This window comes from Panulirus ornatus, chromosome 16, assembly GCF_036320965.1.
Source record: "Panulirus ornatus isolate Po-2019 chromosome 16, ASM3632096v1, whole genome shotgun sequence".
In the NCBI taxonomy this organism is placed as follows: domain Eukaryota; kingdom Metazoa; phylum Arthropoda; class Malacostraca; order Decapoda; family Palinuridae; genus Panulirus; species Panulirus ornatus.
The window spans coordinates 42,789,487-42,801,985 of NC_092239.1; the positions used below are offsets into that span (position 1 = coordinate 42,789,487).

The window sequence follows — 12,499 nt, forward strand, 5'->3', positions numbered from 1 at the left end:
GATGGTATCGCAGTGAAATTTATTAAGAAAGTGGGTGACTGTATTGTTGAGGATATTCAATATTTGTATGGCTCATGGTTAAGTGCTTGAGAATTGGCAGATTGCATGCTTAGTGCCATTGTACAAAGGCAAAGGGGATAAAGGTGAGTGTTCAAATTACAGAGGTATAAGTTTGTTGAGTATTCCTGGGAAATTATATGGGACGGTATTAATTGAGTGGGGTGAAGGCATGTACAGAGCATCAGATTGGGGAAGAGCAGTGTGGTTTCAGAAGTGGTAGAGGATGTGTCTATCAGGTGTTTGCTCTGAAGAATGTATGTGAGAAATGCTTAGAAAAACAAATGGATTTGTATGTAGTGTTTATGTATCTGGAGAAGGCATATGACAAAGTTGATAGAGATGCTCTGTGGAAGGTATTAAGAGTATATGGTGTGGGAGGCAAGTTGCTAGAAGCATTGAAAAGTTTTTATCGAGGATTTAAGGCATGTGTACGAGTCAGAAGAGAGGAAAGTGATTGGTTCTCAGTAAATGTTGGTTTGCGGCAGGGGTGCGTGATGTCTCGATGGTTGTTTAATTTGTTTATGGGTGGGGTTGTTAGGGAGATGAATGCAAGAGTTTTGGAGAGAGGGCAAGTATGCAGTCTGTTGTGGATGAGAGGGCTTGGGAAGTGAGTCAGTTGTTGTTCGCTGATGATACTGTGCTGGTGGCTGATTCAGGTGAGAAACTGCAGAAGCTGGTGACTGAGTTTGGTAAAGTGTGTGAAAGAAGAAAGCTGAGAGTAAATGTAAGTAAGAGCAAGGCTATAAGGTACAGTAGAGTTGAAGGACAAGTCAATTGGGAGGTAAGTTTGAATGGAGAAAAACTGGAGGATGTGAAGTGTTTTAGATATCTGGGATTGGATTTAGCAGCTGATGGAACCATGGAAGCGGAAGTGAGTCACAGGGTGGGGGAGGGGGCGAAGGCTCCTGGAGCATTGAAGAATGCGTGGAAGGCGAGAACATTATCTCAGAAAACAAAAATGGGTATGTTTGAAGGAACAGTGGTTCCAACAATGTTATGTGGTTGCGAGGCATTGCTATAGATAGGGTTGTGTGGAGGAGGGTGGATGTTTTGGAAATGAGATGTTTGAGGACAATATGTGGTGTGAGGTGGTTTGATCAAGTAAGAGATGTGTGGTAATAAAAAGAGTTAGGTTGAAAGAGCAGAAGAGGGTGTATTGAAATGGTTTGGTTACATGGAGAGAATGAGTGAGGAAAGATTGACAAAGAGGATATATGTGTCAGCAGTGGAGGGAACGAGAAGTGGGAGACCAAATTGGAGGTGGAAGGATGGAGTGAAAAAATTTTGAGCGATCGGGGCCTGAATATGCAGGAAGGTGAAAGGCGTGCAAGGAATAGAGTGAATTGGAACGATGTGGTATACTGGGTTGGACGTGCTGTCAATGGATTGAACCAGGGCATGTGAAGCGTCTGGGGTAAACCATGGAAAGTTTGTGGGGCCTGGATGTGGAAAGGGAGCTGTGGTTTTGGTGCATTATACATGACAGCTAGAGATTGAGTGTGAACGAATGTGGCCTTTGTTGTCTTTTCTTAGCATTACCTCGTGCGCGTGCGGGGGGAGGGGATGTCATTTCAGTGTGGCGGGGTGGCAATGGGAATGAATAAAGGCAGCAAGTATGAATTATGTACACGTGTATATCTGTATATGTATATATATTGGAAAGGATGTATGTAGCATTTATGGATCTGGAGAAGGCATATGATAGAGTTGATAGAGATGCTCTGTGGAAGGTATTAAGAATATATGGTGTGGGAAGCAAGTTGTTAGAAGCAGTGAAAAGTTTTTATCGAGGATGTAAGGCATGTGTACGTGTAGGAAGAGAGGAAAGTGATTGGTTCTCAGTGAATGTAGGTTTGCGGCAGGGGTGTGTGATGTCTCCATGGTTGTTTAATTTGTTTATGGATGGGGTTGTTAGGGAGGTGAATGCAAGAGTTTTGGAAAGAGGGGCAAGTATGAAGTCTGTTGTGGATGAGAGAGCTTGGGAAGTTAGTCAGTTGTTGTTCGCTGATGATACAGCGCTGGTGGCTGATTCATGTGAGAAACTGCAGAGCTGGTGACTGAGTTTGGTAAAGTGTGTGAAAGAAGAAAGTTAAGAGTAAATGTGAATAAGAGCAAGGTTATTAGGTACAGTAGGGTTGAGGGACAAGTCAATTGGGAGGTAAGTTTGAATGGAGAAAAACTGGAGGAAGTAAAGTGTTTTAGATATCTGGGAGTGGATCTGGCAGCGGATGGAACCATGGAAGCGGAAGTGAATCATAGGGTGGGGAGGGGGCGAAAACCCTGGGAGCCTTGAAGAACGTGTGGAAGTCGAGAACATTATCTCGGAAAGCAAAAATGGCTATGTTTGAAGGAATAGTGGTTCCAACAATGTTGTATGGTTGCGAGGCGTGGGCTATGGATAGAGTTGTGCGCAGGAGGGTGGATGTGCTGGAAATGAGATGTTTGAGGACAATGTGTGGTGTGAGGTGGTTTGATCGAGTAAGTAATGTAAGGGTAAGAGAGATGTATGGAAATAAAAAGAGTGTGGTTGAGAGAGCAGAAGAGGGTGTTTTGAAATGGTTTGGGCACATGGAGAGAATGAGTGAGGAAAGATTGACCAAGAGGATATATGTGTCGGAGGTGGAGGGAACGAGGAGAAGAGGGAGACCAAATTGGAGGTGGAAAGATGGAGTGAAAAAGATTTTGAGTGATCAGGGCCTGAACATGCAGGAGGGTGAAAGGCGGGCAAGGAATAGAGTGAATTGGATCGATGTGGTATACCGGGGTTGACGTGCTGTCAGTGGATTGAATCAGGGCATGTGAAGCGTCTGGGGTAAACCATGGAAAGTTGTGTGGGGCCTGGATGTGGAAAGGGAGCTGTGGTTTCGGGCATTATTGCATGACAGCTGGAGACTGAGTGTGAATGAATGGGGCCTTTGTTGTCTTTTCCTAGTGCTACCTCGCACACATGAGGGGGGAGGGGGATGCTATTCCATGTGTGGCAAGGTGGCGATGGGAATGAATAGGGGCAGGCAGTGTGATTTGTGTGCATGGGTATATATGTATGTGTCTGTGTGTGTATATATATGTGTACATTGAGATGTATAGGTATGTATATTTGCATGTGTGTACATTGTGTATGGGGTGGTTTGTGCCATTTCTTTCGTCTGTTTCCTTGCGCTACCTCGCAAACGCGGGAGACAGCGACAAAGCAAAATAAAATAAATAATAAATGTTGGAAAGGATCATAATTTTGCATGTGATCAAGTATATTCCTAAGAGTCCAAGGGGAAAATGAAACACGATAAGTTCCCAAGTGCACTTTCGTGTATTAATCACATCATCAGAGGAGACACAAGAGAGAAATACAGTATAGGTATGTATATGTGCGTGTGTGGACGTGTATGTGGGTGGGTTGGGCCATTCTTTCGTCTGTTTCCTTCGCTACCTTGCTAACGCAGGAGACAGTGACAAAGTATAATAAATAAAATAAATAAATATAAAATATAAGGAAAATTATGACTGCATCATACTGCAGGTGTTTGATATGATCAATATGGTGCATTTAAATGTATGATTTGCAGTATATCTGTATTGTGATGCAAAGTGCATTGATATAATTCTTTTAAAGAACCTTTCTCCATGAGCTTCATATGTCTTCACTGTTATCTGTATGTTTGTGATGGAATTCATGTTCTCTGATTTCTCTTCTGGATATTCTCATTCATAGTTCTAATAAAAAAAATCATTGGCATCATCCACAGATCCAGCAGTCTTCAAAAATGACATCAAACAGGATTTTAACTAACCATCGTTACCAGCTTACCTACCCATGTCAGTAATCTCTTGCATTCCCAGCTGATTTTACTTTTTGTACTCTATCCATTCTCTGTTTCTTTCCACACTCCCAACTACAACTGACCTAATCAATCTCTCATACTCCCAGCTGATGTTACTTCCTGTACTTTATCCATTCTCTGATTCTTTCCACACTCCCATCTACAACTGACCTACTATATTTTCTACAGCTGGGTTAGTAGACTCCAAGCGTGGGTGTGCAGATAAGACATACCCAGACGCATGTCAGCAGGCCGAGAGGATCTCTCCCACTGGTGAAGTGTGTTTCTGCAATGCCATCCTGTGCAACTTCTCTGGAGCTGTCACCACCTCTCTCTTCCTGCCACTTCTCATACTTCCATATGTCCTGCACAAGTTCCTGTAGAATTAGGAAAACTGGTGCCAACATTGCACCTAACCTTCAAGGCATCAATCATAGTTGTGTTTGGCATCTGCCTCTCACTTTCTCCTCATGACGCTTACTGCAGCCAATATTAATTCCCTTATTGAGCATAGTTTTCAGTGCCTTCCTTTGGCAATTAATTTGATATATTATCAAAAATTAGTTTCTTCCAGTTGAAATGATGAACATCAACTAAATTGCTTTAACTCTTGGTTTTGCTTTGCTATTTCCCCATCCACTTTAATTGAGTTAACAAGAATCCTTAAACTTTATTTCCAATTGACTATAGTGTTGTTACAGATTTGCCTCTTGACTATTGTGGAAAATCAGTTGTAAAATTTGCATTAAATTAGTTGATATCCTTTACTATGCCAGATGCTGTACAATATTCTGTGTTAGTGACATCTTTGTTGCTAGTCTTACACTATACTGTCCTCATGACACCAAATGTATCTAGTGCTGCACTACAATGTACTATTGACACCATTTTCTAACATGGTTCATTACAGAGTGCTGGTGATACCAGTGAATCAAATTCTGCACCATTTTGTGCTGGTGACATCAGTGTATCTAGTACTGTATTATATACTGTACTAGTGGCACTAGTGTATCTAGTTTTGCATTATAATGTACTAGTATGAGTGTTGCTATAATTATGCTGTACCAGTGACACCACTGTATCTGTTGCTGCACAACAGTTCACTAGTGACATTACTGTACCTGATATTGTACTACAATGTACTGGTGATACCTCTGTATCTACCATTGTACTTTGCTATCCCAGTCACATCAATCTACAATGTGACACTTGGGACTGAAGTACCAGAGAGTACAATGAAGTGTGGCACTTTTACATAGAATATATATATTCGCACCATGTATTCAGGCATGTCATCCTGGAACTTAGGGAGGTCTGTACTATTAAATTTTCACATCCATGCATTGCAGAGACATTTGGCTAGGATCAGCCTCCTAGCTACCTATCCACAAGAAATAGAAAACAGAGAAAGAAATATGTGGTGGAAACATGCTTTGAAAATGTCATAATTTCTCAGTATTTATTAGATTTAAATCAGTCATTATTGATTGATTCTTACTCCCACAAACAACACACAGTGTCCGAAACTTGTCATAAATGAACATAGTAGGGAATGAGAAAACTATCTTGTAGAGACCATGCAAACTGGAGTGTGTTGTATATATTTGACAATCTTTAGTGGACATAAACCAAATCCAGAATGTAGTTAACCTTAAATTATTTACATATTGTAAACAATACAGCATAATGATATTGTTCAGAATGACTATCCTTGGCAGAACTTGCTTCCGAGTTAAACTTTGCAAGATACACTTGACATTGTTTACATAAGAACCCTGCAAGATACACTAGACATAGTTAATACAAAAAACACAAGATACAATAAATGCTGTTAACCCCAAGACCCTGCAAGATACACTAGATGCTGTTTACCAAAAAAACTTGCAATATACATAAGGCACTGTTACCATGAAAACCTGCAAGATACACTAGACACTGTTAACACAAAAAATCCCTGCAAAGTACACTAGTTAATGGTAACACTAGAGCCCTACAAGATATGTTAGCCACTGTTAACACAAAAAAAATGCAAGATTCACCATACACTCAACACAAAAATCTTGCAAGACACTTAAGAGAAAACCTATGCAAGGTACAGTAGACAGTGTTAACATTAAAACTCTGAAAGGTAAACTGTAGACTAACACAAAAACTGTGCAAAATACATTGGATACTGTTAACACAACAACCTTGTGGGCTACACTAAAAACTTTGCAAGATACAACAGATGCTTTTAAAACAAAAATCCTGCAGGTTACATTAGACTCTGTTAACACAAACCACACTAGACTAAGATACACTAGACATTAACACAAAAACTTTGCAAGATACACTAGGACTTTTAACATAAACCCTACAACATTTACTAGAATACTAGCATAAAATTCTGCAGAATCCAAAATACACTTCACACATTAACATAAAATCCCTGCAAATTATAATAGACTTTTAATACAAAAACCCTGCAAGATACATTAGGCACTTTTCACACAGACTCCAAGATACAGTAGACACTGTTAACACAGAAACCCTGCAAGGCACTGCTAATATGGCCTATGATGAAACACTCTTAAACCAACCAGATGTAGGTTACAGTAAAACCATCCAAGACACTCTGAAGCAAAACTCATAGTTAAAACAAACTTTTACCAAATTGGACATGCTAGCCATTTCAGTGAAAATGTGTGCAAGTCAGACCAAACTTGGTATTATTGACTTCTGGAAGACAAGCAAGACATGGGTCATAGATGAACCTGTGAGGCACAGTAAGGAGTAATAGCATGTGCGTTTGTGTTGTGGCAGTATGAGACAACAGAAATGGAATAAACGTACCATAATAGATATTATTGTCTGTGAAGACAGTTTTGGTAAATATAAGATTTCTTAGGTGGAACTCATTTGAGGTAGCAAGGTTAGAGATTTTCTCCTAATGTCCAGGCTTTGCCAATAGATAGATAAGAATGAACTCTTAGCTGGAAAATAGTACCAAATGTAAAAAATATTGAAAATCCAAGAAATTACATGTAGCATTAGATGTAAGTTAGTTTGTCTTTAAAAGAATTTGTAGCAAAGTCAGGTAGGTAAAGGATAATAAAATTTTTTGCCACACATTAAATGTGCCACGCTACAGATATTTGCATAGAGCTACAGTTAACATAGTGGAGGCAGTGAACTTGTAGATATTTTTCATTTTCTTCTGCTATTGTATCATGCTTCAGGTGCGTGGCATCTCACAAAGAGCTTTATATTACCAAAAACATTTTATGAAGTGCTTTATTGATCTTAATGTATCTTGTACAAGCAGTTGGTTGTATGAGCATTCAGTAAAGTTTATCATAAATGTATTCATGTGTTTTTTTAACCTAGGAAAATAATTCATTGAACTGCAGATGATATGGAATGAAATATATGCTTGTCATACACAGCAGGAAAACAGTAATGGAGAGCAAAAGTGAAATAGTATCTTTCAAATTCATGGAATATTAAAAAATAATCCAAAATCAAAGGTCCATTCCCATGATAGGGGTGATGTTTGGCTTGATAGGTCTACAGTCACCAAAATAAAAATCAGTCTACCTCACTGATAGGTGCAGATTGAACACAATCTTGAACTTGTATGACATGTACAATTATAATACAAGGACCTTTTCCTCAGGAGTTTTTGCAGCCCACTGCTACACTGCAATCAATGCATGGAAAGGACGGATTCCTCTGGGGTGAGAGGCTCTGATGTGATTGCATCCTGATGATACAACATTCCCAAAGATGACTCTTCACTTAAGGCAATGTCTGGTAATACCTAATGTCTGCCTAAGTCCTTATATTAAGTAAAAATATGCTCTAGTTAAAAAGTAATTTTGCAAAATCAACCAAATAAACATAAAACAACCTCAACAGCATGCACTGCTTCATCAAACTTCTCACATACTGCCTTAAAGAAGCCCACTTATGAAGTTATACCAAACTCCTTACAGAGTAATGATGTTATCAAGTAGATGATGGGTCAGATAGATAAATGATAAAAAGACACCAGACATAATGCTAAGGATAGATCTGCTGGTTAAAAGAGTGCTCCAGTTGTTCCTACAACACCACATTGGTTCCATCTCTGATACCCAATCCCTCTGGGAAATCCCATCAAGGGGGGAGGCCATGGCAAAAGTCTCCACTTATCCCTATCTTACATGCTTCCCTCACATATATCATTCCACACATTTTCCGTAATTTCTCTTCCTCCATTATTCTTCCACGTCACAGGTGGTCTTCCTTTCACACCAACCCCTTTAATTGTATTATCATACACTCTCCATGTTTATTCCCTGTCTTGCATTCTTTCCATATGCCCAAACCACCTCAAAGTATTACGTTTCACCCTCTCTAACAATCTACCATTCATTCCCTGCCTTACAACATCTCTCATACACCCCTTCATTTCTTTTTTAATCTCATTTTGTCATACCAAATGCTCTTCTCAAATACCTTACTTCCACAGCCTGGATTCTTGGCCGCCGTGAGTATGCTGTCCCTGAATCATTTCTTCACTTACTTGCACCTCTACCCTTTATTATTCTATTAAGAAATCCAGTGACTCTTCTAACCTGTATTGCTCTCTCCCTTATCTCATCAAAAATACCCAAGATAGTTCCTATATACTTAAATTCTTTCACCTCTTCCAGTCTTTCTACCAATCCATATCTACAATCTGTTTAAGTACACTTTCTTCTTTCACTCTATAGGGTTTTGCAAAATCTTTACTTTCACTTTATTTCCTTTCAAACACCATTACTTTACTTTTACCTGCATTTACCTTCACTCACCTACAACTACAAACTTCATAAAACACACAACCTTCTGCAACTCTGCTTCACTCTCAGCAATAATCACAGTATCATCTGCAAACAGGTTTGTCACTTGCCATCATACCTCACCACTACACTCCATCTCTACACCCCCTTTCGGTAGTTTGCTTTCACTTCTCTTATCACTTCATCCATCCATATGTTAAAAAGCCATGGTGACATCACAAAGCCCTATCTCACACCCATTTATATACCAAAACTTTTGCTCGACTCTTCATCCACTTTTACACATGCAACTGCTACTCTATAGAATAGAAGGCTTTCACACCATCCAACAGTAGTCCCAATACTCCATATATCCTTAACACATCTCATAAAGCATTGCACCCAACAGTCACGTGCTTTCTCTAGATCCATAAAAGATGCATATAGGTTTTTACCTTTTGATAGATATTTTTCCAGATGCCTTCACTACAAAAATTTGATCCAGCCATGCCCTATCTTTTCTAAAACCCCTTTGCTCCTCACTTATTCTGCATTTATTCATTTCCATCACTCAATCAACACTCTTCCAATACTTTTTTCCTGGTATAATCAACAGACTCATTCCCTTATAATTGCTCATATATCCTTAGCACCTATTCCTTGGAATAAAGGAACAATAATAGCTTTCAGCCAATCCTCAGGCAAACTTTTGCTTCCATATAACTTGCATATTATATGCATCAATTCTATCACACTTTCTCCTCCATACTCCAACATTTCAGCCATAATCCCACCCACTCCAGGTACCTTTCCATCCTTCATCCTTCTTGCTACAGGCTTTTGTGCTCGTATCCTCTTCCTTCCATCCTCCCTAACCACGCATGTAACAACTGCTGCCTCACCTTGCATATTCATAAATTCTTCAAAAGACTCTTTCCATCTTAATTTCACTCCTTCCTTTTAAACAGCAGCATCTCTTCCTTAATTCTCACACTAAAATTTCCACTCTTACATCCACCTTCCTTTTTTGCCTCCTTCCAGTACAATCTCTTATTTTCCTTAAACTTTTCACTCAACTTTCTCTCAAAATCTTCATCTGCTCTTTCTTTGCTTTCCACTATCAGCTTCTTAACATTCCACTTACACACTGTATATTCTTCCCTCCTCCTTTGCTGCACTTCCACTAGTTCATTCCTTTGGAGCAATCTACCATATGCATTTTTCTTTTCCTCAGCATTTCTAATTTCATCCATCCACCTTGCATTTCCCTATTTATTCCTATATCTTATGACCTTGTATCCAACCACTAATTCTACAACCTTTAACAATCTTTCTACATATGTTTTAAATGCCTCATTCACACATGACTGCATCCCTACATTTATTGCACTTCAATCTAAACTTTCAGTCACTATATCTACCTCCTTTCATACTCCTCCCTGCATTCTTCCTGATTCATCTTCTCACTTGCCAACACTTTTACTTCTTCATTCTTCCTTACACCATACCTCCATTTCTCCTGATCCTTACCCCTAAAAGAACCACAAAATGGTCAGTCTCCAAAGATTTCTCTCATAACTCTCGCATCTAGCACAGCCTTTCTCAATCTTTCATCCACTGCCACATAGGCAAGCAAACACTTTTGCTTTTCTCTTCCATCACTTCTCATCCATGTATACCTGTGGATAATCTTGTGCTGAAAAAAGACGTTTGCAAGGAGTAAACCCCTCTCAGCACAAACATCCACAAGATAACTTCTATTCTCATTTACTCCAGGCATTTCTCATTTACCAACCATCTCGCTAATATCATCACATCTCACATTCATAGTCATATCACCCATTACAACCCCCTTTCTCTCATAAATATTTATAGTCATTCAAATTTCTCCAGAAATGCTTCATTTCATCCTTAACTTGCACAGTCTTCATATTCCTTGGTGGATATACACATACTCAAGCATATTTCCATTCACCTACACTATTTTTGATCCATTCCAAGCTCTGTGACACCCTTCCATACTCTTGCTGTTAGCATAACTAGACATCCTTCTCTCCCTCTTCTCGGATAATTTTCATTCACTCCTGTCCATACCAATTTTCTTTAAATACCCTCCGATAACTTCCATTCATCATTTCCATTTTCATTCCATACACCCTGTCCAAGGGTCCTATATCAATACGGTGGCCCTTCGGTCAACAAAGTACTTACTGTATTATGAGATGAGTATGGTCTTTGGGACTACTAAAGATGAGGTTTGGACCCCAACTGAGTTTATCAGGAGCATGTGGAGCTCTCTATTCTGTCATATGCCATGGCATGCAAGTTCACCATGGTCTTTGTCTGTTTTTAGTGTTTTTGTCATTAAGTATCCATGCAAATCTCGGCTACATCAGTCAGTATCTCATGAAAATATATTTCGTAACTGTCCAAGTGTCAGATGTACAAATTATGTCAGGAATGGGCACTCGACCATCTCTGATCCAGCCGTAACCAAGGCCCTGGCATTGCATCTGAGCTAGACTACAGCCTCTCAAATTTTGAAGGGTATTATGGTTGCACCCCAATAGCATAAATCTCAAAGTAAACTGGCAAATAGTGTCAGAGCTCACTAACAGGTATATCACATTATATGAACATTTAATTAGACAGTGATTTTCATAATGATGGAACTGTAGTTTAGAGAATTTAATTCTCACCTTCTGATTTACACTAAGAGGAAAATGGATACCCGTGTTGGGTATGGGGACAATTTTTCACAAGCAGCTTCAACCCATCATATAGCCAATCCTTTTCTTAATTAAAGTAAAGGCACGATTTAGGGAGGAATCAGAGTATGTTCCAAGTTTGATTTCAAATGAGAATGAGTAGTTACTAAATCCAAGCAATTCTTATTACACTCTGCAAAGCCAAAATCTACACCTAACACTTTGAATCAAGATTCATACTCCAATTTTCAAGTAGCAGGACTAAAGGTGTTTCCAACCTTTCAGAGGAATTTTCTACATAGTGACAACTAGTTAAATACCTGCTTTGAATGTGCATACTTGATAGAAGTTGGTGTCGGACTGAAGGCAGTAAAGCGCTATCCAGGTAAACTTAGGTAACGATGTTGACATTGGAAGCCTGTTTCAAGCTCCTGTTGATTATAAATGGTTTGCTTCAGCTTCCCCGAGTAAATGAATCAGAATATTTTGAGTAATCTCAATTTACTAGTAAAACGTAGAAAAATGCCAAGAATTGGATAATTAAGACTCAAATTAATGCTTTGAATAATGTCCTGTTTTTCTATTTCCCAAATCATTTACAGTTTTCCATGATTATGTAAAAGAAGGAAACTTGTTAAACCCCATTACTTTAGTGATAAGATGCTCTTGGCTATGAAAATAAGACAAGTGAAGGGTTTTTCAAAGTCATGAAATATTCAACACCACTTCTGAAAAAAAGTTACTGTACCACTGTTTTTGCATGCAAATGCAATTCAGTTAGTTAAATAAAAGGAGCTAGACAAAAAAATAGGTCACTTTGATGAGTGTAGGAGTCTGCTGAAAGTGAATGAAGAGATTGCAGTCATGGTTGTGACTGCAAATTACAACAAAAGGTATTTACATGAAGCTGTATATAAACATAAAATTCTGACCACTGACTTCATGGTTTTTCTTATTCATCATACTTAATCGCCATTTCCAGCATTAAAGAGGTAGCAACAGGAACATACTAAGAAAGACCACATTCTTTTGCATCCATTCTCAAGCCGTCATGTGCAATGCAATGAGACTACATCTCACTATCCACAACAAGGCACCACAGAGCTATCCACAATTTAACCCAAGCTGG

General features: G+C 39.0%; 2 protein-coding genes across 12 annotated transcripts in view; one reads left to right on the forward strand and one right to left on the reverse strand.

Annotated features, from left to right (window-relative positions):
* LOC139754269 (uncharacterized) overlaps positions 1-7,222 on the forward strand; it is a 125,386-nt gene extending 118,164 nt beyond the window's left edge. The window contains exon 5 of one of the 2 annotated variants that reach the window (XM_071671641.1): positions 3,804-3,961. In XM_071671641.1, the coding sequence (XP_071527742.1) occupies positions 3,804-3,825 (22 nt within the window). In that variant the 3' untranslated portion in view covers positions 3,826-3,961. Of the gene's footprint in view, positions 1-3,803; positions 3,962-4,067 lie in introns of those variants that run through there. The other variant, XM_071671640.1, reaches the window with a different exon arrangement.
* LOC139754268 (nicotinamide riboside kinase 2) overlaps positions 1-12,499 on the reverse strand; it is an 88,365-nt gene that overhangs the window by 11,069 nt on the left and 64,797 nt on the right. For 6 of the 10 annotated variants that reach the window (XR_011713876.1, XR_011713870.1, XR_011713875.1 and 3 more), the window contains one exon: positions 11,691-11,801. Coding sequence is in view for 1 of the 10 variants with exons in the window: in XM_071671637.1 (XP_071527738.1) it covers positions 11,748-11,801 (54 nt within the window). In the remaining 9 variants the exon portion in view is untranslated. Of the gene's footprint in view, positions 1-5,323; positions 11,802-12,499 lie in introns of those variants that run through there. The other 4 variants (XR_011713872.1, XR_011713871.1, XR_011713868.1 and 1 more) reach the window with 1 other exon arrangement.